The 24,735-nt window shown below is 52.3% G+C and overlaps 4 protein-coding genes across 4 annotated transcripts; 2 read left to right on the forward strand and 2 right to left on the reverse strand.

Moving 5' to 3' along the window:
* Positions 1 to 27: 27 nt before the first annotated feature.
* Positions 28 to 7,797, reverse strand: TMEM234 (transmembrane protein 234). Its single transcript, XM_015080604.3, has 5 exons — positions 7,676 to 7,797; positions 7,228 to 7,379; positions 6,111 to 6,177; positions 1,037 to 1,129; positions 28 to 765 (listed from the first exon to the last, which is right to left on the reverse strand). Exons 1-5 carry the CDS (start codon positions 7,689 to 7,691, stop codon positions 671 to 673), a joined length of 423 nt encoding a protein of 140 aa, XP_014936090.2. The 5' UTR covers positions 7,692 to 7,797; the 3' UTR covers positions 28 to 670.
* EIF3I (eukaryotic translation initiation factor 3 subunit I) lies at positions 7,675 to 15,131 on the forward strand. The gene is made up of 11 exons (XM_015080602.3): positions 7,675 to 7,812; positions 7,917 to 8,009; positions 9,149 to 9,236; positions 9,547 to 9,612; positions 10,719 to 10,868; positions 10,958 to 11,085; positions 13,551 to 13,661; positions 13,781 to 13,870; positions 14,176 to 14,249; positions 14,733 to 14,825; positions 14,957 to 15,131. Exons 1-11 carry the CDS (start codon positions 7,690 to 7,692, stop codon positions 15,036 to 15,038), a joined length of 1,098 nt encoding a protein of 365 aa, XP_014936088.2. The 5' UTR covers positions 7,675 to 7,689; the 3' UTR covers positions 15,039 to 15,131.
* A 72-nt stretch (positions 15,132 to 15,203) lies between these two features.
* LOC106982410 (myotubularin-related protein 9-like) lies at positions 15,204 to 23,340 on the reverse strand. The gene is made up of 11 exons (XM_027059795.2): positions 23,201 to 23,340; positions 20,840 to 21,241; positions 20,553 to 20,661; positions 20,187 to 20,312; positions 19,898 to 20,071; positions 19,159 to 19,385; positions 17,644 to 17,805; positions 17,328 to 17,469; positions 17,025 to 17,245; positions 15,601 to 15,752; positions 15,204 to 15,518 (listed from the first exon to the last, which is right to left on the reverse strand). The coding sequence occupies exons 2-11, from the start codon at positions 21,022 to 21,024 to the stop codon at positions 15,385 to 15,387; spliced, it is 1,632 nt and encodes a 543-aa protein (XP_026915596.1). The 5' UTR covers positions 21,025 to 21,241; positions 23,201 to 23,340; the 3' UTR covers positions 15,204 to 15,384.
* Positions 23,052 to 24,653, forward strand: FAM167B (family with sequence similarity 167 member B). The gene is made up of 2 exons (XM_015080619.3): positions 23,052 to 23,473; positions 24,148 to 24,653. Exons 1-2 carry the CDS (start codon positions 23,213 to 23,215, stop codon positions 24,376 to 24,378), a joined length of 492 nt encoding a protein of 163 aa, XP_014936105.1. The 5' UTR covers positions 23,052 to 23,212; the 3' UTR covers positions 24,379 to 24,653.
* Positions 24,654 to 24,735: the final 82 nt, after the last annotated feature.

Genomic DNA, 24,735 nt, shown 5'->3' on the forward strand with positions numbered 1-24,735 from the left:
ACAATAAAAGAATACTTACTATCCTCCGTCTGTTTAGTGCAGATTTATTTGAGGCTACTGCTAGCCAGGTACCGTACCACATGGCTGGAGTGAGGTGGTGCAGGGGCCCACAGGAGGCTGGCTGTCTGAGAGGGGCAGGCTGGTGAGGATTTCCACCCATCTCATGGGTGGGACAGGCGATGCTACCAGACCGCTCATCTCTACACCTGCCATTCATCCCCTCAGATGCCCCTCAGGCAGCGGGGGCCCCTGACAGCTCTGGAGGCCTTCTGTTTGCATTTCTGGCTCAGACTACAGCTGGCTGTCTCCATGCAGTCCATGGACCCTGCTGCTGTGACAGTCCGGATCAGGCCATAGTGACAGTGGCTGGGCTGGGGGCCTGACATGAAAGCACGAAGAGGGCTGCTGGGGCAGAAGGGTCGCTGGAGGAGCGTGAAGTCTCTTGTGCTAAATCCTAGCAGTCGAACAGATCTCGGAAGTTACAAAACCCTTTTGCTCCAGTTCTCTTGTGCAATCCACCACGAGGTAGCTCTTAGCCCCCTAAGAGAGGAGGACGCTGAGGCTCAGGCGGGGAAGTGCTAGGTCCATCTGCTGCACCTCACGTGAGGCTGCACCTCACAGCTCAGGGGCTTCCTGGAGACAGAAGCGCTGCAGGGTGGCATCGGCCCACTCAACGGGCAGACAGTTGCCCCTGGGTCTTGCTCACGGAGCTTGTGACGCAGAGTGTAATTCCTGCCATGGTGAGCACCATGCCTGTGAATGCTCCTGGGAGAATGGGCAGAAATCGAGGGGCTGAGCCCAGCCACGCTAGGAGGAGCTGGTGCAGGGCTGAGCGCCCAGCTCAGATGGGGTCTGTCCCCAGAACGCCCAGGGGAAGGAAACTCTGATGGCTCTAAGGAAGAGCTGCAGAAGAAAGGGGTGGGATGGGGAAAGATCCTCTCCTCCCCTGCCCTTGGGAGATGGCTCTGGAAAGGACTAACCAGGGGTGGCAAGGCCCATGTAGCGGCTTCCTGCACTTGCAAGCAGTCTAACTTACCTTTTCCACCAATATCTTCTCCAAGGACCTTCCCAACAATCAGTGTGAAGATGATGGCCAGAGAGTTGCTGATGGGTACAGCTAGGGTCAGATCTGAGTGATCAGAATGAAAAAAAATCTCTGAGATGCCAAAAAATGCCTTTCTACGCACAAAACACAGTTTATCAAGACAGCCTGTTTAAAAAAAAAAAAAGGAAAGAAAAGAAAAAAAAAGTATCTCTTTCCAGATGAAATCAGAGCAAAGCTCAAGATTCCAGCCAGGTTTCCTGACTCTAAATTTGGTGCTCCCTCAATTCCAGCATGAAGACCTGAACTATATAGTGGTCGGCGACCACCTGGTTGGCCGATAAGGATAAGGTCTTTGTACTCAGAGAGCTTCTGAGATCCCAAGGGTATCTGGACAGGCCACAAAGCCCAAAGGATGCAGGAGGACGAGTGCAAAAACACAGTCATCACTTAGTAAGTGCAAATTGTGTGCTGGGTGCTTTGTATCTTACAGACATATCTTACAACACTGCAAGAAGAGCGTTGTCATTTTGCATAAAGAAAACAAAAGCTCAGAGGGGACACGTAAATTGAGGCCGACTGAGAATGTTATTTATTTATCTATTTAGTTTAGTTCATTTATTTTTTGAGAGAGAGAAAGAGAGAGAGAGCAGGGGAGGGGCAGAGAGGATCCCAAGTAGGCTCCGCACTGCCAGTGCAGAGCTAGATGCAGGGGCTTGAAATCACAAACTGTGAGATCATGACCTGCGCTGAGATCGAGTCAGAGGCCTAACCGACTGTGTCACCCAAGTGCCCCCATCTTCTTAAAAAGTTATATTTTAAGCTATTTAAGAAGATGGGGGCACCTGGCTGGCTCAGTCGGTACAGCGTGTGACTCTAGATCTCAGGGTCGTGAGTTCAAGCCCCACGTTGAGCATAATGCTTACTTTATTTATTTTTTATTTATTTTTTTTAACGTTTATTTATTTTTGAGACAGAGAGAGACAGAGCATGAACGGGGGAGGGGCAGAGAGAGAGGGAGACACAGAATCGGAAACAGGCTCCAGGCTCTGAGCCATCAGCCCAGAGCCCGACGAGGGGCTCGAACTCACGGACCGCGAGATCGTGACCTGAGCTGAAGTCGGACGCTTAACCGACTGCGCCACCCAGGCGCCCCAAAATGCTTACTTAAAAAAAAAAAAAAAAAAAAAAAAAAAAACATTTTAAGAAAATAGACCTCATGTTAAGTGTGCTTATTACACAAGCATACAAAAAAAAAAAAGTTTAAATCAGAAACTGAGCTACTTATGATGACAAGATTAATAACTGCCAAGCCAACTGCTCACGTTGGCTCCTGAGTCAGCTCATTCCTTCCCAGCATTCCCGGCCTCACCTGCTTCAGGAAGAGGAGGAACTGTCCTGTTTCTCATCCCGAGAGTCCCCACCATGGATGGCATTCCCCACCCAAGAAACTGACCCAACTACCTACTCAGAGCTGCTTCCTGGGGCTCACACACCTTCCATGGAATGCGAGGACTGCTATCGACTGGTGTGCAACAGTAGATGGGGAGGGGAAGCAGCACGGGGCTATGGAAGAGCAAGGGCACTGGAGTGAGGCTGACCTAGGTCTCCCTGTGCCGCCTTGGTTAGGCCCTTGACCTCTGCAGTCTACAAGTACAACAGTGATAGCAAGGTGACAACGCCTCCGCCTCCGTACCACAGCGCTGCGGTAAGATAAGACGGGATAATGTGTCTAGCTCCTGGCTGAAGATATACATCTTTAATAAAGTGACCACTGTTGTTGATTACTAGAACAGACAGATGCTAAAAGATGGATGTAGAGCAGGAGAGGAGATAACAGGACTCTAATGTTGCCATCTGCTCAAAACTTGGTAAGGGGCTAACTGCAGTCAGCTGGCATTCTTGGGCAGCAGGGAGTGCCAGAGGCTTTCAAACTTGCTTTTATTTGCTTTTCAAACTTTTGGGGTTTAAGTTTTATTTAAGTAATCTCCACACCCAACAGGGAGCTTGAACTCACGATCCTGAGATCAAGAGTCACATGCTCTACCGACTAAGCCACCCAGGTGCTCAGACTTCCTGTTAAATGATGTTTTATGGGGCGCCTGGGTGGCTCAGTCAGTTTAGACATCTGACTCTTGATTTCGGCTCAGGTCATGGTCTCACAGTTCGTGAGATTGAGCCTTGCATCGGGCTCTGTGCTGGCAGTGTGGAGCCTGCTTGGGATTCTCTCTCTCCCTCTCTCTCTGCCCCTCCCCACTCTCTCTCTCTCAAAATAAATAAATAAACCTTTTTTAAAAATGACGTCTCAGGGCATCTGGGTGGTTCAGTCAGTTAAGCATCTGACTTTTGATTTCGGCTCAGGTCATGATGTCACAGTTCGTGGGTTCAAGCCCCACATCAGGCTCTGTGCTGGCAGTGCAGAGCCTGCTTGGGATTCTCTCTCTTTCTTCCTCTCTCATTGCCCCTCCCCTACTCATACTGTCTCTGTCTCTCTGAAAATAAATTAAAAAAAAAAAGATGTCTTATGAGAAGCCCCACATGTAAAAGGGATAAATGTAGCCTCTAATTGACGCTGAAGTGGTAGGTCTTGAGGTCAGCCTGTCTCCTCCCCCTTCTGTGGCCTCTGGGGGGGTTCTCCAGAGCTCTCTGGGGCCTGGGTGAGATTCCACGGGAGACAAAACCACAGCAGGGGGACTTCTCATAGTCAAGTTCAAGAACATAACCTTGGAGTAATACATAGCTTCAAATCCTTCTGCACTAACATGCTTGACTTCAGAGAAGGGAAATAAATTGCCCCAAGTTTTGTAACTTCACCTCCTACACGGGTATCATGTCTGCTTCATAGCATCATGATCACAATCCAATAGAAATCCGGCGTCATTTCATTGCACTTCTCTTGATGGCACTTTGCAGATACTGTGTTTTTAACAAATTGAAGGTTTGTGGAAACCCTGCATCGAGCAAGTCTATCGTTGTCATTTTTCCAACGGCATTTACTCACTTTGTATGTCTGTGTCACATTTTGGTAATTCTTGCAGTATTTCAAACTGTTCCTTATTATTATACATGTCATGCTGATCTGTGATCAGGGATTATGACTTGCTGAAAGTTCAGATGATGGTTACCATTTCAAGCAATAAAGTATTTTTAATGTTTATTTATTTTTTTAAATGTATTTATTTTGAGAGAGAGTGGGAGGGAGAGGCAGAGAGAGAGGGAAAGAGAGAGAATCCCAAGCAGGCTCACCGCTGTCAGCATGAAGTCCTGTGTAGGGCTGAAACTCACGAACTGTGAGACCATGACCTGAGCCAAAGTCGGACCAACTGAACTTAACCAACTGAGCCACCCAGGTGCCCCTGCAATAAAGTATTTTTTTAAGATTAAAAAGAAAAATTTTTTTTTTTTACTTATTTGTAAGAGAGAGAGAGCACATGCACACAAGTGGGGGAGGGGGAGAGAGAGAGGGAGAGACACAGAATCTGAAGCAGGCTTCAGGCTCCAAGCAGCACAGAGCCTGACACGGGGCTCAAACCCACGATCCGAGCCAAAGTCAGTCTCTCAACCGACTGAGCCACCAGGCGCCCCAAGTATTTTTTAATTAAAATATGTGCGTTGTTGTAGTAGACATGATTTTATTGCACACGTAATAGGCTACAGAATAGTATAAACATAACTTTTTGTTTTTAATTTTTATTTTAAATCTTATTCTTTTTTAACTTTATTTTTTATCTTTTAAAATTTACACCCAAATTAGTTAGCATATAGTGCAACAATGATTTCAGGAGTAGACCCCTTAGTGCCCCTTACCATTTAGCCCATCCCCCCTCCCACAGCCCCTCCAGTAACCTTCTGTTTGTTCTCCATATTTATGAGTCTCTTCTGTTTTCTTCTCCTCCCTGTTTTTATATTATTTTTGTTTCCCTTCCCTTATGTTCATCTGTTTTGTCTCCTAAAGTCCTCATATGAGTGAAGTCATATGATTTTTGTCTTTCTCTGACTGACTAATTTCACTTAGCATAATACCCTCCAGTTCCATCCACGTAGTCGCAAATGGCAAGATTTCATCCTTTTTGATTGCCGAGTAATACTCCATCGTATATATATATATACCACATCTTCTTTATCCATTCATCCATCGATGGACATCTGGGCTCTTTCCATACTTTGGCTATTGTCGACAGTGCTGCTATAAACACGGGGGTGCGTGTGTCCCTTTGAAACAGCACACCTGTATCCCGTGGATAAATACCTAGTAGTGCAATTGGTGGGTCATAGAGTAGTTCTATTTTTAGTTTTTTGAGGAACCTCCATACTGTTTTCCAGAGTGGCTGCACCAGCTTGCATTCCCACTTAAATCTTATCCTTGAGTAAACTCTCCACGCAAACTCACAACCCTGAGATCAATAGTTGCATGTTCCACATACTGAGCCAGCAGATGCCCCTAAACATAACTTTTATATGCACTGGGAAACGAAAAAATTCATTTGCCTTGTTCTGCAATATATGTTTTATTGCGGTAGTCTGGAACCAAACCTGCAGTATCTCTGAGGTATGGCTATAAAATGTGTAAAACCAGCACAGTATCTGATGCAGTAGAGGACAGTCATCAATCAGTGGGGGAAAGGAAATTTATATTTATTGAGCTCCTACAGTGTGCACCAGGTACTCTGCTAGATGTTTCTCATACTCTGAATTTAATTCTCTCAATGGCAAGAAGACCATCCTATGAAACCAACGCTCAATTAAGAGACTTACACAGGGTCAGACAGGTAGCACACAGTGGAAACAAGAGTGTCAGCGCCAGCCATCAGCACAGCAAAATGAACCTTCCCTCTTCCTCTGCTGCTGCGCAAGACTGCTGGGCTTCAGATCAACCCAAATGCCTGGCAGCATACTCATCATCAGCCCACTGTGCCCCAACTGCTCAGGGAAGAGGGTGCAGAGAGGGAACTGGAGATAGTGGGCTCTCCCTCACTCATGGAAAAAAGGTGTTTCAGGCACCCTCCCCAAGTGACTCTTCTGGGTGGCTTCCACCACTGAGCATGGCAGTTCTAAGTCAGAAACCCACCTGTTGATGCCAAGGTGAGGTAGTAGAGAAGGGAGCCACACTGGTTGAGGAAAAGGGGCATCAAGTACTGGAAACAGAAGAAATCTGCAGTCAGTGTGATGCTTGACTGAGCAGCATTGCCTTCTTTGAGCTTCTAGCTATGCCTTTCCTCAGAAGGAGGGGTAGCTCTAAGGGCCCAGAGAGTGTTTAGCCTTCTGAAAAGGACCCTTCAGGGCAGACAGGAAGTTACTGACTGAACTCCATGCCTTTGCCTTGAATGCCCCTCCCACAGCCCTGCTACTCCCATCTTCCCCCTCCTGCAAGTCCCTGAGTGCCAATGTCACTCCCTCCAGAAAGCATTCCCCCAGGCTCCTAGCTCCAACCTCCCTCCTGTGAACTCAGGAGGCACCTAATCTGTACCTCTTTCATAGCCCTTAGCCCAGAGAGGTGGTTGTGTCTGTGTCTTGTCTTTCCCACTAGCCTAGACGGGCAGCACTGAGGTCAGGGGTAGTTCTCTAGATCTTCCCACCCCAGGGTCAATTTAAGCCCCAAGTCCTCCCTTGGAAAGGTCTGTTGGAGGGATCACCATAATAAAACATTAGTAACAGCAGCCATAGATTGAACACCAATTGTGTACTAGTTAAGTGCTTTATGTGCCTCACCTCACTGAATCCTCACAACTACCCTATAAGATGGTTAACATTCTTTCCCATTTTACAGATGATGAAACTGAGGCTCAAGCAGGACAGGTGTCTCATCTAAGAGCTTCCGGCGAGTGAGCTGGTGGGGAGCAGACTCTGACTCAGATTTGTTTGACTCCAGAGACCACATTTTTATTTATTTATTTTTTAAAATTTATTTTATTTTTTTTTAATTTTTTTTAACGTTTATTTATTTTTGAGACAGAGAGAGATAGAGTATGAATGGGGGAGGGTCAGAGAGAGGGAGACACAGAATCTGAAACAGGCTCCAGGCTCTGAGCTGTCAGCACAGAGGTCCGATGCGGGGCTCGAACTCACGGACCGCGAGATCGTGACCTGAGCCGAAGTCGGCACCCAACCGACTGAGCCACCCAGGCGCCCCCAGAGACCACATTTTTAGCAGCTATGCGCGAGAAAGGGGCCATTCACAGACGTACCTCAGTGTTCAAGAAGAGGGTCTTCATCTCCTGCAGCAACTGCCGGGCCCAGGTCCGCTCATGAACTTGCTGCAGGCGGGAGGAGGCCCGCTTCAGCAGCGGCTGTGTGCCACCCCACAGGGCAGCCACCAGCACCAGAGCCAGCACCTGCCCTGGATGGAGACGCGAGTGACCCTCACCCCCACCAAACTGCCGCCCGCGGGGCCAAGCCCTCCTCTGGCCTCCCCTCCTCAGCCACCCGCTGCCACATCTCTCCTTCGCTCTCCAACGCCCCGGGTGAGACTGGCGAATAGGGCAGGGCCCTGGAGGCCGAGGAGATGGATCCAGGAGCCCAAAGTTTGGGGCTGGGGCTGGGACAGGGGTCGAGGTTAAGTGGTGAAGGTGGAGCAGGAAATGAACTCGGGGCAAGGCTCGGGAAGCCCCTAGAGGGGCTGGGCCGCCTACCCACCTAGAGATGCCGCCATGGCGACGCCGCTCCCTGCCACTTCCGGGAGCGAAGGGGCGGAGACCCACAGTCCGGAAGTGGCGCTAAGCCCCTTCCGGTCCCACTCACGTTGCTGCTTTCCTTTCGTCAACGCAGGGATGGTGAGTTCCCCTGAGCTGGGGTGTTAGCATGGGGGCTCTTTGGGGGTCTGGAGCTGGAGCAGGGGCCGATATTTGGCGGTGACACTCCCGTCTTGTCTTCACAGAAGCCGATCCTGCTGCAGGGCCATGAGCGGTCCATTACGCAGATTAAGTACAACCGCGAGGGAGACCTCCTCTTCACGGTGGCCAAGGACCCTGTGAGCGTCGGCAGAGGGCGGGCCGGCGGGACCTTGCAGCAGGGGCCGAGAGGGAGCGAGTTCACTCTCACTGGGCGGTGGGTGGACAAGCCAGTTTTGCCCGAGAGGAGAACCAAAGAGCGCCCCATTCTGAGAAGTAGGGAGAGACCATCCCGGGAGAGAGCATTTTACCTGGAAAACGCAGTTGTTGGTAGAAGGAAGGAGTAGCCAGGAGGAAAAAAGCCACAGACCATTGTGGAAGGGGGACGGAGATGAGAGTCAGTCCCTTCAGGGGACTGGGAAGAGACCATTCTGAGAAAGAACAAAACTATCCTTCCAGGTAGGGGAACACACCATCTCTAGAAAAGGACAGCTGATCCTTGGACTGTGAGGGACAACAGAGGATTTATGGGGGTGTCCCTGGGCTCATTTCAGTCGGTCCTTCTGGGCCCCATCCCGCCTTTCACTGAGTGCAAACAGCCTCTCACAGCACTGCCCTTTGAGGCACCTCCCTATGCAAGACGTTAACTCTAGTGGCTCAAAGTGGGAGTTGGGAAGCCTACAGACCTGATTTGAGTCGTGACTCCCACGTCCAATAGCAGTGTGACTTTGAGCCTGTCATTTAATCTTTCTAAACTTCATTTCCTTTTTTATACATTATGGGTACAAATAGTACCTCCCTCGTGGGGTTGCCTTCAGGGTTAAATGAGATTCAAGTAAGGAGCTTAGCACAGTAAGTACCCGGTGTGTATGAGTGAAGAATTGTTAGTCATGTATATTTTAAATCCCTTAGACACCATTTTATTGAAGCTTCACAGCTACCCTTTGAAGAAGGCATTATTGTTGTGGCCATTTTACAGATAGGAAAAGAAGCTCAGAGGAGAGAAGCACTGTATTTGAGAGTTTGGGGGAGGACTGAGACAATGGCTTGGAGATGTTTTTGCAAGCCTCCTGGTGCCCCTGCCACTTACCTGCAGGAAGGGGAAGGATCTAGGAGTTGTTCTTTTTACCAGCAACCTGCTGTTTCCCAAGAAATGAGCAGGAGAGGGTAAAACGTGGCCTCAGTAGAGGCTGTGGAGGGTTCCTGGGGAACCTCTAAATAGAAGGCCATTGCTCTGCTTGGGATGTTTACCACGTGTCGCTGTCATTAACTCCTCCAGATCGTCAATGTATGGTACTCTGTGAACGGTGAGAGGCTGGGCACTTACATGGGCCATACTGGAGCTGTGTGGTGTGTGGATGCCGACTGTATCCTTGTCTTTGCTCTGAGTCTGTGCTCCCAGGGTCTGCCAGCAACGGAGAGGCCGCCAACTTGGAGTTGAGAGTTTGGGATGATATTGTGGGTCTAGGGAACGATATCTACCTCCTAATCCCCAGTCCGTACCCTGGTTGGGGGAACAGTCAGGACAAGTTGCAGTTCTAGATGAGGAGGGTAGAATGCTCCGAGGTAAGAGAGGAAGGAAGGCTGGTGGGGGCTGAGTGGGGAGGTGATTCAGTTGGTGTTCCAGGAGGACAGGGGCTCAGGGAACTGGGTTCTATTTCTTAACACCGTCTTCAGGGGACACCAAACATGTCCTCACTGGCTCAGCTGACAATAGCTGTCGTCTCTGGGACTGTGAAACAGGTAAGCCTGGATCGTTTACTTTTTCCTCAAACAGCAAGAACCTACAGTATACCTGTTTAGGTGAATACGTTTTGGGGAAGTAGAAATCCAGACATGGCTCCTGTTCTGAGGAACAGGAAGCAGACAAGGAAAGGATAACAGACAAGAAAAGGGGTGCTACACAGGGCACAGTCGGTTGAGGGGCTGACTTCGGCTCAGGTCATGATCTTACGGTTTGTGAGTACGAGCCCCGCGTCAGGCTTTCTGCTGTCAGCATAGAGCCTGCTTTGGAGCCTCTGTCCCCCACCCCCTCTGCCCCTCCCACACTCTCTCTGAAAATAAATAAACTTAAAAAAATAAAATAAAAGGAGGCACTGTGGTGAGACATAAGCCATGTTGGAGAAAGCACAAAGCACTGTGGAAGGCCAGAGGGGGGCAGCTGATGTCTGGATTGGGGATGGAAGCAACCCGGGAAGGTTTCCCAAGAAAAATGTCATGTGAGCTGGGGTTTAAAGGATGAGAAAGAGGTCATCACTTTGGCACAGACTGTAACGAAAGCATGGCAAGTGTCCTGTCCAAGTCATCTGATCTGTGGGGAGTTTCTGATTCTTAGGAGACAAAATAGGAGAGAAGATGAGGCCGGCAAGGGTCAGAATAGGCCATGAATGACAAACTCAGGAGCTTGGCTTTGTTCCGTCAGACTTGGCGTGCTGTCCCTCAGCGGGGCAGAGCATGTTTGGTTTTAACAAACTCCGGTGGCGGTGGGGAGCATTGGAAGAACAGACCGAAGACATGGGAGCCTATGAACTTGCTCCATTGAATAAATATTTACTCGGCACCCAGTTCTGTGCCAGCTCTATGCTGGGTACTGGAGACACGCAGAGAAATTCTGAGAAGACAGATATATTTGCCCTCCGCTATGAGAGCAGTGCCACAGCGGCAGGATGTCTGAGGAGAGACAGAGAGGAAGTTAAAAATCTTGAGCCAAAGCGTAGCCACCAAGGTGGCGGTGGGTTGGGGTCACTAGACCAGGAGAAGCAGTGAACAGGAAGATAGGTAGATGTAGAGAGTGTCCTCTTCTCAATGGCGTTGGACAAGGGGTAGCCCAGATTTCTGCCTGTCTCCAGGGAAGCAGCTGGCCCTACTCAAGACCAATTCAGCTGTCCGGACGTGTGGCTTTGACTTTGGGGGCAACATCATCATGTTCTCCACGGACAAGCAGATGGGCTATCAGTGCTTTGTGAGCTTCTTTGACCTGCGGGATCCAAGCCAGATCGGTGAGGCAGAGCTCGGGGGGTGAGGACTGGGGCTGGGGTACAGGGCATAGCTCCAGAGCCCAGGGCCTGACCTCTTCTACTGCACACAGACAACAACGAGCCCTACATGAAGATCCCTTGCAACGATTCCAAGATCACCAGTGCCGTTTGGGGACCCCTGGGGGAGTGCATCATCGCGGGCCACGAGGGCGGAGAGCTCAACCAATATAGTGCCAAGGTGAGGAGGTGGGTGGGGCCCAAGTCCACCAGAACGATTCCCTTCAAAAGGCAGGATAGCACAGCAGTGAAGAACACCACTTTTTAGCTGTGAATTTAGGCAAGTTACTTCACTGAGCCTGTTTATCTGTAAAACATTGAAAGGATCAGAGGACATCAGGCATTTGAAAAACTTGTCACAGAGTACTCTGGATAGGTTAATAATGATCACAAGTAAGCATTTTCCTGCCACTACTGAGTGCCATGCTGGGCTCTTAGGACAAATACATGAATCAGACATGGGCCCTGTCCCCAGGGAGACGGACTGGCAAACAGCTAGCACATGAGTCAGGTTGTGAGTTGTGCCACCACAGAGGTCTTGAGCCAAGCACAGGAAGTGCCCTCCGTCACAGAGAAGGTGGCACGTACATTAAGCCATGAAGAATAAATAGAGCTTCAAGCAAGAAGAGAAGGCAGTTCCACAGGTGAAAGGAACAGTGCACACAAAAGCACAGAGTTAAGGGAGTAGGGGGACTGGTCAGAAGAGAGTCTGGTGTCATTGGGACACGGTATTGGAGAAAGTGGATAGCGACTAGATTTTTCGAGTGTCAGGAGGTAAAGGAACTGTGATTTTCCTTTTGGTAGAGGGGAATCTTCAAATGGTTATTGCTGATCAGATTTTCTCCTTAGAGGCTTTTGCAGGCATAGTTCAGAGAATGGACCTGAGTGAGGCAATAGCTCTGGAGGTGTGGAGCACCTGAGAGTCAAGAGATGTAGGGGTGACTGATGAGATGGGGGATGAGGACAGGGCCAAGCCCAGGCTGTCTTGATTTCTTGTTTGGGCGCCTGGGCAATGCTGGAGGGCACTACCATAAAGGTTAGTCACTCAGCAAACATTGGCTGTAGTCCACTAGCCCCCAGACCTACCTGCAGAAAGGGAATGGAAACCAAAGTCAAAGGTGTGAATCATGCTTGATGCCAGCAAAGAGTGGAACTGATCTGTGCCTTCAGATAGGCCTGACTGTAAAGCTGGTGTGCTTATTCCCCGAAATACAGGAGCCAGATATGTCCCTACCATGTGTCCACATTGATGGAGGAGACAAAAATACATCCTTCCCACAGAATAGGTAAAAATAATTCAGGAATGGGGCGCCTGCATGGCTCAGTCGGTTGAGCATCCGACTTCAGTTCAGGTCATGATCTCACATCGGGCTTGCTGCTGTCAGCACAGAGCCCGCTTCAGATCCTCTGTCCCCCCCGCCCCACCCCCACTTGTCTTCTCTCTCTCTCTCAAAAATAAACATTTTTTTAAAAAGGTTAAAAACTAATAATAATTCAGGAAAGGGGCACCTGGCTGACTCAGTCCATAGAGCATGCAATTCTTGATCTTGGGGTCGTGAGTTCAAGCCCCACAATGGTCATAAAGCTTACTTAAAAACAACAACAAAAATAATTCAGGAGAGGAAAGGAAAATTCTCTGAGGGTCTAGTGTGTGTGAGGCTCAGTGCTCAAAAGACCTTTTAATCATCTCACCAGTGTCTGCACAATGTAGACCAGGTTCATGTCACAACGAAGTCAAACAAGACACAGTCCCAGTCTCCCTATAGTGAACCTCGGTGGTGGGCTTTTAGTAATCTTGTTTTCTAGATAGAGAAGGTGAGGCACAGAAAGGTGCTTTTGAGGGCAGACTCTCAAATTCTGCTCTTTGTACTGTACAGGCTAGCCGGTTGCCGAGTGGGAAGGGAAATCAGGAGGTGAAATGGCCCTTGGAGAAGATCTAAAAAAAGCTGGACACACAGCAGTGCTTGTGGACTGTGACTCCACCCCTGGCTGGGGAGGGGTGAGCTCAGGCACTCTGCCCCTTACAGGTTGCACGATCTCCAGCGGGTCACACCATCGCTCTGAGCCTTACTTTCTTCCTTTGAAAATGTCCCTTAGGGGCGCCTGGGTGGCTCAGTCGGTTGAACACCCAACTGTTCATTTCCACTCAGGTCATGATCTCTTGATTCATGAGTTCAAGCCCCGCATCAGGCTCTGTCCTGACAGAGCCTGCTTGGGATTCTTTCTCTGCCCCTCCCCTGTGTGCTCTCTCAAAAAAAAAGAAAGGAAAGAAAACAGGTGTTGAGTATATAGTACAATGCTTGGCAAATTGTGACTGTTCACAATTCAGTGACTGTTGAAAGGAGTAAGTGAAAAGTGCTCTGCCCTTGTAATGTGCTGATTAATTAATAGGTCCGTAGGTATGTCACCATAAGCATGTATTTTCGTAGATGGACTACCAGTGTTGATGAAATGTATACGTGGGCCACGTTTGGATGTGGGCTTTGGAGGGGGTAAATGTTAGTTCAGGGAATACTTAGGCCATCCCAACCCAGACCTCCCTTCCCCCGGCCTGGACAGGGGGCAGTATAGAAGCCCTGCTGAGCAGTGGGGCCTGTGGAGGTCAGGCCACCCAGAACCTCACTCTTCCGCTTCTGCCTTCCCCAGTCTGGAGAGGTACTGGTGAATGTTAAGGAGCACTCCCGACAGATCAATGACATCCAGTTATCCAGGGATATGACCATGTTTGTCACTGCCTCCAAGGACAACACAGCCAAGGTGAGCCTGGGCAAGGGGCCTGGTGGGGGGCTCCTCCCACCATCCTGCAAGGCTTTCAACTTGCCCGACTTCCCCGAAGAAGACTCCTTTTACAGATTGCTTTCCCCTGTCTTCTCCAGCTCTTTGACTCCACAACTCTTGAACACCAGAAGACTTTCCGGACAGAACGTCCAGTCAACTCAGCTGCCCTCTCTCCCAACTATGACCATGTAAGGGAAGCGCACTCAGGCTTCTGCTGAAGCCTCAGACTGCTTCCAGCATCTGGGTATCAATGGAGATCTGAATTCTGGAGGAAATAATGTCAGCTAGAGAGGAGATTCCCAGAGCAATGATTCAATGATTGGGCAGCACCAGGGGATAGGGCAGGAGGTGGCTAAAGTATCTGTTGGGCCCTGCCCTTAGCATCCTTCCAGTCTGATGTGGGAGATATTAAAAGCTTATGAGCTGGGGATAAGAAACAGAAAACGGACTTGCCTGCCCTTTGAGCCTGTCTAGCTTTTCTTCTTCCCTTCAGGTGGTGCTGGGTGGTGGTCAGGAAGCCATGGATGTAACCACCACCTCCACCAGGATTGGCAAGTTTGAGGCCAGGTAAAGGGGGGGGGGGGGGGGCTCTTCCAAGTCAAAACCCCATGGAGTGTCTTTCATGATGGACACAAACCATATACCCGAGACTTCCCTTATTTCTTTGGCTGCTAGGAGGTGCAGCTAGATTTGTGGCCTTCCTGGGACAGGTGTGTGATACAGCAGTTACAGCATGACCTTGGACCCACTGTGAAGCCCTGGACACATCCTTGTATTTCTCTGTGCCCGATTAGCGATCGTATAATGGGGACAGCGATAATACACTTACCTCATACAGTTGTACAGATCAAATGCATGAGTTAACGAGTTAACACTTACTGCACAGCACGCAGTAAGGAAGTTAGCTATCCAGTCTGCCCCCCCCCCCCCCCCCCCGTCTTATTTTGTTCACATTCCCCACTCTCTACTTTGCATTTGGGGAGTGGTACGTCCAACGTGTCTCGGAAGGAGATGGAGAGTGAATTGTCCCTTCCCACCACCCTCCTCCAGGTTCTTCCACTTGGCCTTTGAAGAAGAGTTTGGAAGAGTCAAGGGTCACTTCGGACCCATCAACAGTGTTGCCTTCCATCCCGATGGCAAGAGGTAGGGCTCCGTGCAGGGAGCTGAGCTTAGCCCGGGACTGGCCTCTATCCCTTTACCATGCCCTGCCCGACAGGCCTGTCTCCCTGCCCCAGAGGGGGCACCTGACTGGTCCCTGGCTCTTCTTTCTCCAGCTACAGCAGTGGTGGTGAAGATGGTTATGTCCGCATCCACTATTTTGACCCACAGTACTTTGAGTTTGAGTTTGAGGCTTAAGAAGCTTGGATCTCCATCAAGACCGGGGAAGTTTCTGGGCCTGGACTCACAGAAAGTTTTGGACTCTGAGAAATAAATTAGTTTGGAAATAAATGGTTTCTGGTGAGAAGTTTTATGGGAACTGTTAACATCATTTTCCCTTCTCAGTGACACCCAGGGAGCTGATACCAGTCATAGATATCTTTATTATTTGGACCTTCTCCCCCACACTACGGACACTTCAAACCTGGAGCTTTGGTATTAAGGGCTAGGCTGGGTTGCAGGCACCGTCATCCAAGGCCCAAAGGTACTGAGGGACCTGGAGAGGTCTCAGGAACGTCTCAGCCACTATCCAAGGAGCCAGCCCTTAAAGTTGGGGCTCAGAGGCTGAAACTGTTGGCTGAGAGAGCTTGGTCTTCTCCTTATCTGTCACTATTTGCCACACCTTCTCCCATGCTACCTCTGAAGGTTCAGGTGGGCGGATCCAGCGCAGAAATAGGCCTGAGGAGGAGGAGGACAGATAAGGAAGCTGAGCAGAGGGGTTAGCTAGCTCCCCAGGGAAGAAGTTGGGGTAGGGGGTCACCTTGCCAGAGTCGCAAGCTCTGGAGCTCCACGGAGGGCCAGATGGCCAAGGGATTGGGGGCGTAGAGCGGGTTCCGGAGTTTCCGTTGCTCTTTTGGCTGGTTGAGCCCAGACCACAAGGAGTGTGTTCGAGTCCTCACTTCACAAAGGCATCTGTAGGAAGTGAGTTTCCAGACTCAAGCTATGCCTTCTGGGATTCTGGGTTGGGGACCCTGGTTAGTAGGGTGCCAGCCATTCTGGGGCAGTGATAACCTCTCCTTTTTCCTGCACATGTTCTTGCCAGTCAGATACATGTACTGGGCACTAGAATAAAGTAGAACAAAACAAAGTCCTAGTTGTTCAGGGGTTCCACTTAGTTCTGCCTGGAAGTATCAGGGAGGCTCATGAGAATGTGCCACTTGGGCTGGGTCTGTCTGCAGAAGTTCACCAGGTGCACAAAAGCGTGGAAATAGGAGGGGAGACTGGGGCCGAGAGCAAGAAAGTGGGAACAGGCCCAAGTGAATGTTGGCGAGTTTTTTTAAGCTGGTGACGGGAACTACAGCAGTGAGACGGCTGTCCCAATAGCCCACGTGGGAAGGAGAGTCTGGATTGGGGTTAGCAGGAGGGGTCTTTGACAGGAAATGACCAAGTAAGAAAGTTTTAGGAGAAAGGCTGTATATGAAAGACAGGGGAGAGGGAGATAACCATTTCTAACCTGGATGACCCAGTAGTGGAGTCAGCGAAAACAACATGGGGGATGGGGACCCAGGCAACTAAAGAGAACAGTCTCATCTCAGACCGATGAGAGATGGCTCTGGGGGGGCTTGGGAGCACATGGAACGAGCCAACCAAATGGTAAGAACAACCACTGCTTGTGTGCCAGGCACTGTGCTAAGCACTCCCTATGCCTTAACTCCACTGATCTGCACACAGCCCTGCTCCGCAGAGATTGTGGCTGCCGTTAGAATCCTCTCCTTGCTACAGATGGATAGAAACTGAGACGGGTTTCCTAGGATGCCCCAACAGGTGAGTAGTGGAGCTGGAAGTTAAGCCCAAATAATTTGACTCCGTTTTCAACCTCTACACCATTGCTTCACTAGAATCAACCCTGCAAGTGGTAGGGAGCCCCAGAAATGATTTATTTTGCAGCAACTCTCCCCATCGGTCCTTGTTTTTAAGCTAGGGGTGCACGTGCCCTTGGTTCTGGACAGAGTAGGTAGGTCTGTAGGATTGGCCTTGGACCCATTCAAATCTGGGTTTGCAGAAATTAGGGGAAAGCGTGGGGTTTGGAGGCAGGGGAGGAGAAAACACTCCAGAGTTTTCCCCAAAGAGAAACTTCATTCGAAAGGCAAAGATGCCTTCCGGGGACATAGGTGTTGACACAGCAGGTGTCTGACCCCATCCTGTGCCTGGCCCCTGACTCACCTTGACACCCCCTTAGCTCACCTCTCCCTTTCGCTGTTGCAGAGGAAGGTGCCAAAAGGGGAGGCATACGCGTGCTCAAACAGGGCCAACAGCAGCCCCTCCCCAAACTCCAGTGACAGCGGGAACTGGCGGCCCAGCTGCCACACGCAGTCCAGGAAGAGGAGAAAGGTGGGTGCCTCGTGCTTGGGACGGGCATGGGAGAAGGCCGAGTGGGCACAGCGCAGCTGGAAGGGGTGGCCAGCCTGGGAAAGGGGTAGAGCCATGGGCACAAGGAAACAGGGTTTCTGGATAGAGGGGCTGGGCTGGGGCTGAGTGGCCACTTACCTGGATCCACTCCCGCTCCACCAGTTCCTGGAATCCAGCCATGGTCCGGCTCAAGGGGTCCAGGATGAGCTGGGCCAGCGAAGTCACAAGCAGGGTGCTATCTGTGCCTTCAGCCCCATGCACCAAGATGCAGGCCCCTTCCCTGTGGGCCAGGACTTATTAACTGGCCAGTCCCTCCCTGCCTGGGGTGGCCGGGCCAGGAATCGAATGGGCCCATTTCTAGACTGTATGTGCTTACTGAGACGTGGTTGTGTGCCCAGGAGTTGAGAGCCCTGCCCGTCCGCCCTGTTCTCTGCCTCGTAGGGTGGGGCCTTACCTCTCCATGCCCTGGGCTGCTAGGCAGGCGGTGCTCAGTGCCTCTTTCACATGTGCCAGCCAGCAGCAGCCTTCTAGTCGACGGAGCCAGCTATCTGTGCTCTGCTGCAGGTCCCCACAGGCCTCCACCAGGCGCACGAAGCTCTCCTGTAGGGGCTGTCCCCTGCACAAGTGGGAATCTGGTCATCCCATCTCCAGCCCAAGCTCTGGTGAGCACAGCCTGGGAGCCAGTGCTCCAGACCAATGAGGGAGACAAAGAACCCTCAGAGGAGCCCATTCGACAAGAGGGACACAGGACCCTTTGGGGAGCTCACTTAACCTGATGGGAATGATTCAGTATCTTTGGGGATTCCCCAATCTGATGGAGGAGACCCAAGAAAGACCCCTTGGGGGAGACCTAGTCTGTTTGGGGGGGTACCTGGGGAAAGGTCACACAACTTTGTCGGAAACAATGCCATGGGAAACGCCCAATTTGATAGGAGCAGCACAGTACTCCCTGGGGAGTCCCCGTCTGACAAGAGAAACACAATACTCTTAGGATTCTGGTGTCTGCGCCTACTTCCCAGAAACTGCTCTGCTCAAGATCACCAATGTGACCTCCCACCAGAAAATCTAATGGAGATTTTTCCAGCCCTGTTTAAAAGCCTCCAATGGCTCCCCTCTGCCTTTAGGATAAAGTCTAAGCTCATAATCGTGGCATTCAAGACCTTTTCTCTGGTCGCTGTCACCCCTTTAGCCCCATCTCTCTCTACACTCTACCTCACACTATACTCCCACCAGACTGACATACTTGCAGCTCCCCAGGCAGGGCAAATGGCCAGGAGCTCTGCAGTTCTGTCCACCTGCAGTGTCCTGCTCTCCGGCTAACTCCTTTCCGGTGTCAGGTAAAAGGGATGCTTTCTTTGCACTACCCCCACACAAGAGAGGGGCGCCTGCTCTATGCTGCTGCTTATCACACTGAATCCTAACTGCCAATTTACTGCGGATCTCTCAGCCACGTCTGGGCTGGCCACCATCTCAGCCTCTGGTGCTCAATCAACACTGGCTGAATAAAGGAATAAACGGGTTTGTATTCTGGACAGGGGAGCTTCCTCAAAGCACAAAAACTCCCTTAGGACCTCCTCTCGGTACTACCAGCACCTGGAGACCCAGGCAATCAGAGCAGGTCCAGCATCAGGGCAGGGCTGGGACCAATAGGGAGGGGTGTGTGTGTGTGTGTGTGTGTGTGCGCGCGTGTGTGTAGTGTAGTTGCTCCTGGAAGTCAGTTTAATGTAGAGAGGCTTTTTCTTTTCCAGGCAGAGTTGGGGTGCCTGGAGAGAAATGAGATCTGTCAGTGGGGGTGTGCAAGTGGGGATGCCCACCTGGTGGGATGGCTACCCGGAAATACCTGACAATTCCTAAGGTTCCTGGAAGACACCCCCCTACTCCTACTCTTCTCCCCCCCCCCCCCCGCCCCCGCACACGTTCATGGAGAGTCCTGTAGGAGACCGCCTAGGAGAGGACGAAGACCCTTCACCTCTCCAGCGGCCGGTGCAGCCTTTTCCAGCCAGGGTAGGCGGCTTTGGCCTCGGTCCCGCCGCCAGTCATGCGGGCCTGTTTGGCGGCCTGAGACGAGCGCGTGTCCACGATGAAGCCCCGGGCCCCAGGGCGAGCCCCCGCCAGCACAGCTCGCAGCAGCTCCTCGTCCTCAGCGCAGCGCCTTTTCTGGGGACCAGTCAGGGGCTGGCTGGAACGTACCAGCACCTGTGGACCGGGACTGCGCTCCGGAAGCCGTAGCCACCCAGCCTTGGCTTGGGGACTCCTCTCCCGGAGCCCCGAGGGAGGGTCTACACACTAGGGCAGGTCTAAAGCTGGCAGGGGCAGGCCGGAGCCTAGGGCCTTAGCGGCAGAACTGGCCGGGCGCCGGGCCCGGCCTGTGGGTGTGTTGTAGTCAGAGGGGAAAGGGACCCGAAGAGTAGGCCGTGGACGAGTCCAGGGTTGACAAAGAAGGGACTAAGCTCGGGGGGGGGGGGGGGCGACCGGCCGGGGGCGGAGCCCGGGATTGGCGAGACTCCGAAACTGGGGAGAGGGGCGGGGTCAGAGTCAAGGAAGGCCGGAGGGGGCGGGGCCTGTCGGAGGCAGGACTGGGCGCGGCCAAAAAGGGTTGGAGCCGGCCGGCGGCAGCCGCGCTGCGAATTGGCCGGACCGGTGCAGAAAAGGGCCAAGAAGGGCCGCAGTTGGTCCAAGAGGCAGAGTCTGGGGAGGGGCGGGCTCACGGTTCCGCTGGGCGCGTGGTGGTAGCTGAGCACAGGGAAGCGGCCTCCCTGGCGGAAACGGGCGCTGCGCGCCAGGGCACCGTCGTCCACAGAGCGAGGCACGATCACCGCGCGGGGGTAACTGGGGCACACGCTGAAGTCCTCGTTCACCTCGCTCAGCCGCCAAGCGTTGGTCTGCGGCCCAGGGAGAGGCGAAGGCCAGGTGTAGGGCACCCAGTGAGTGTCAGGACCCCACGCCCCTTCCAGGCGCGGCGCTCGCCCAACCGTGGGCCCCCAGGACCGCACCCACCTCGCGAGCTACTCGCTTGTAGTAGCGTTCGGGTGGGTGGAAGTGCCAGGCGTCGCCCAATCTCAAGCCCTTGGGACGGTAGAAGAACGGAAAGGAAGTGATGACCGATTCCAAGGAGGACAGCGCCTGGGGAAGGAAGTTGGGCGATCAGGGGAAAGTCGGAATCATCTCACCCGCACCCTCCCAGCCCCTTTCGCCCCTCAGCTCCCTCCTCTGCACTTACTCCAGACCACCCTGCGTCCCTTACCATTGGCTACGTTCCAGGGTAACACTGGATGCCGAGTCCCCTTGCGCAGTAGCCCCCGTTTACTCCTCTCGTTACGGAGTAGGGGTAGTTTAGGGGCCTCGGGTGCACTGCTTGTGTACCTCGATGGACCGGGCGATGTCCAGCGACGCTTCCACGCCCTCTATTTCCAGCTGCAGCACTCGGAGGTCCTTACAGCGCAACGTGATGGTGCCGGAGTCACTCGCGACCCTGGGGATGGACGGGCTTAGGTTGAGTGTCACCCGCCCGTCACCAGGGGAGGAGAAATGAGTTTCTTAGGACTGGACGTAATGCGAGGGTGCAAGGGCTCCAACTGCTCTTGCCCTCCCCCCTCTCCTCCCGGAGCCGCAAACTCCCCGACTACGGGGACGCCCCCGCCACGTCTCACCGCTTCTCGATAGAGTCTACGCTACGCAACAGCAGCAGCCACAGCTCTGAAGTCGCCTGGGGCCCTGGCGACAGCAGCAGGTGGTGGCCGGTGAGGCATAGCGTGCCACGCAGTGGGGGTGCCTCCGGACCCCTCAGGAGCTTGGCTTGGGCCCGGCGGGTACGAATCAGGTCCGAGAACTCCATTCCGCCTGGGGTGGGCCTAGGGCCCAGCAGAAAGACTCCAGGAGCGTCAGGCGGGGCGAGCGCGGGCTTCGAAAGGGACAGGAGGAACTGGCTGGGCAGCTGGCGACGCCGGCAGGACAGCTGTTAAGGAGGCCCCTTGGAGGAAGGGATCGAACAGTTTCACAGGAATTTCCCCCTCCTACTGCCAGCACCTCTTAGCGAGGAACCCGGCCAGAACCTGTTAAGGAAACCTCAATTTCATCATCTGTGAAATGGGGAGAATAGTCTTGCTTAAAGCCCGTTGCCTCCTGTCTTGGTCGCAGGTGGCACTTAACAATTTTGTTTTTTTTAAACTCAGGTGCTGCCACTCTCGCTGATTTAAAAAAGAAAGAAAAATACCATTTCTTGTACCCTGGTGGAAGGGGTTGGAAAGTGTGGGTGTGAAACTGGGAACTGTCTACTTCCTCCCTCTACATCTGAGGCTGGGTGGGGGAAATCCCTTAGTCCACCTTAAATGCAAGCAGCTGTGTAGCTGGTGCCCCTCCCCCACCACAGCTGGAAGTCGCTGCCTGTGGGCGCCCTCTATGGGGGCCACTTCTGGTTTAGTCTTGCCCTCCGAAGCCTCAACTCGGATCACTCCATCCTTCCACCAAATATGAATTGCCTGTACACTGAACTGGGCCCTGTATTTAGTGAGAGGACCCAAGGATGACTGGAGAAGGTTCTGTTCATTAGGATTTTCAGTCTAGCAAGAGACACACACTTAAGCTGATAAATTACAAGAGTTTAAAGGATTTACTGGAGGACCCATCCATCCATCTCTCCATCCATCCAATTATTCTTTCATTTCTTAAATGATGCCTACACTCTGTTAAGTGCTGATTACTAAGAAGAATAAGACAGATTCTTGCCTTCAAAGGGCCTTTTGGTCCATTAGGTTCCACACGTCTAGAGTCCAGGCACACACACACACACAAAACCCTTCTTTCAACACACACACACATTTCATTAAACACACACACAAAGAAGATAAATCATAGGGGGACACCCATAATGTAAACATAAAATCGGAGTAATCTGTGAAAGGAACCAGACATAAAAGAATACAAATTGTAAAACTCCACACCAGCTGGGATGGGAATTCGTTAGAAATGCAAATTATCAGGCCCCACCCCATATGTCTCTTTTAACAAGCTTTCAGGAGATTCCCATGCACACTAAAGTGTGAGAACCATTGGAAAGTACGCAAAAAGGCAAAACTAATCTTTGCTGTCAGAAATTATGGTAACAGTACCCTCAGGAGAGTAGTGACAGGCCAGGAGCACTTCCTGGATGCTGGTAACACTCTTGCTTTATCTGGGTGCTGGGTACATAAGTGCATTCAGTTTGGGAGAATTCAGCAAGGCATGCATTTATGATATGTGAGTTTTTCTGTGTGTATATTTCAAAACAAAATTTTAAAAAGGGAACAGCTCTGGTTGAAGCCCTGGGAGGGACAGGAAGAGAGAGGGTTTAGGAGCCCTTCTACGGTTCTGCCTTTATCCCATATACAGTCCTTAAGGGGTTTCCAAGGGAACCTAAAGTTCCTTAAAGTATAGCTTGAAATCAATCACTGATCTGTCCCAACAGAGAGTCGGTGACTTGTCCAAAGTCTCACAGAGCCAGCACCAGAACCCAGATCTCCTGACTCCCCGGCCAGGGTTCTGGACACTGTTCCTTTCCTACAAGGCCAGTGTCATGAGTGAGGATGGCGAGGGGGAACAGCTCACCAGCCTCCGTCCAATCCCCACCCCTTAACTTGGGTCTTGGGAAGAAGGCCAAGACTCTAGTGTGGATGATGCTTTTCTCATCCTGGAGCAACTTCCGTTCTGGGAACTGGGTGTCTCCTTCTGGGCAAAGACAATAAAATTCATCCAAGGGGCTGGAGGAACAGGGCTCCTCCTGCCCCCACCCGGATGAGCATCACGTGGCTCCTGGGTTAGCAGGCCAGGAAAATCCCAGCCCTTGCACACTTAGCCTCCCATACCCCTCTATCCACCCAGCCTGACACACTCAGAGAGACCAGACCCACCTTGAGCACTCACCGTCACACATTCCCTGGCACAGTTCCATCACCTTCAGCTCCTGCCACCTCTCCCCAGCAACACTGCCACCCTTTCCCAAATTCCCAGAGCTGCAGCCTTGCCCTGTCACTCACCCCAAATCCACCATGTCCCTGGGGCCACTGAAATTCCAGGCAGTAGGTGAAGAAAATGAAGAGGATGAGGAGGGAGAGAGCCTGGACTCCGTGAAGGCACTGACGGCCAAGCTACAGCTGCAGACACGACGGCCCTCATATCTGGAGTGGACAGCCCGGGTGCAGAGCCAGGCCTGGCACAGGACCCAACCCAGACCCGCGCTGGGGGGCCCTGGGACCCTCTGCGGCTTCGACTCAATGGACTCTGCCCTAGATTGGCTCAGACAGGAGCTGGTGAGTCAGGTGGGGTGGGCGGTCTTGCAGAGGGCCTAAGGGCCAGTCATCCTTAGGACCCAAGAACAATGGGTGTGGGGAGGGGTTGAGAATGGACCTCAACTCCAGCAACTGCCTGCTCCTGTTGCTTTGTCCTGGGGCTGAGGAGCCATGAGTGGACTTGTCCAATGTTTTATCCAGGGAGCCTTGCCAAAGCAGGATTCCATCCAATCTATCTTCTACCGACTACTCCTGTGGCTCTGGGGACAGAGCCCTGGCACCAGTTATAGGTGGGGAAGGTATGGCCTCCCCCACTCTGGGAATTGCTATACCTCAAAGATGCAGTGAAGGACAAAAGGAGGCATTGACCACACCGTAGGCAGAATCTGAGGAGGCGAGCATTACATAGGTGGCTCATAACCCAGTATGTGCGAACAGAAAGATGTCCAGGCTCCAAATTGGAGATTCCGCTTAGTTGCCCTGGGGTGGGGCCCCAGGCACCTGTATTTGTTTAGCAATCTCTCCTTAACTTAGTTTTAGAGCAAGATCTGAGAGACGGGGAGGGATCAAGCTGGGGCGAGAGGGGGTGGGGAGGCCACAGCCTGTGCGAAAACCCAGGGTGTTGACAGGAAGGGAAGAATGACGAAAGTGGCTGAGGACCAGGCCAGCAGTCTCACGCCCCCTCTCGGCCGCAGCGGGAGATGCAGGCTCAGGACCGGCAGCTGGCAGGACAGCTGCTTCGGCTGCGGGCCCAGCTGCACCGGCTGAAGGTGGACCAAGCCTGTCACCTGCACCAAGAGCTGCTGGACGAGGCCGAGCTGGACCTGGAGCTGGAGCCGGGGGCCGGCCTTGCCTTGGCCCCGCCGCTGCGGCACCTCGGCCTCACGCGCATGAACATCAGCGCGCGACGCTTCACCCTCTGCTGAGCCACACCTGCACCTCCTGAGACCTCCCGGGAAGGGGAAAGGAGGGGTGTCCCAGAGGTGCCAGCACCTCGCAAAGCGTGCTGGGAGGGTTGGGAGATCACTCAGCTTTCTGGGAGCATAAAGGCCCCTGCTGCCTTAGCTTGGGAAGGGGGAGTTGGAGGAAGGCGAGAGGCTCGCCGACCCCCAAGCTCTTCAATAAAGACCCTCTCTGCTTCCCATCAAGGTCTCTGCAGTCATTTATTCAGGCCCAAGGTCGTTGTGTGTCATCTGTAGCTGGGACCAGGGATTACACTGCAGGAGAGAAGGCCCAGGTGGAGATGAACAGAGGCACCCCCCTCTCCCCCGAGCTCCAGCTCT

The sequence above is a fragment of the Acinonyx jubatus genome, chromosome C1, assembly GCF_027475565.1.
Source record: "Acinonyx jubatus isolate Ajub_Pintada_27869175 chromosome C1, VMU_Ajub_asm_v1.0, whole genome shotgun sequence".
In the NCBI taxonomy this organism is placed as follows: Eukaryota; Metazoa; Chordata; class Mammalia; order Carnivora; family Felidae; genus Acinonyx; species Acinonyx jubatus.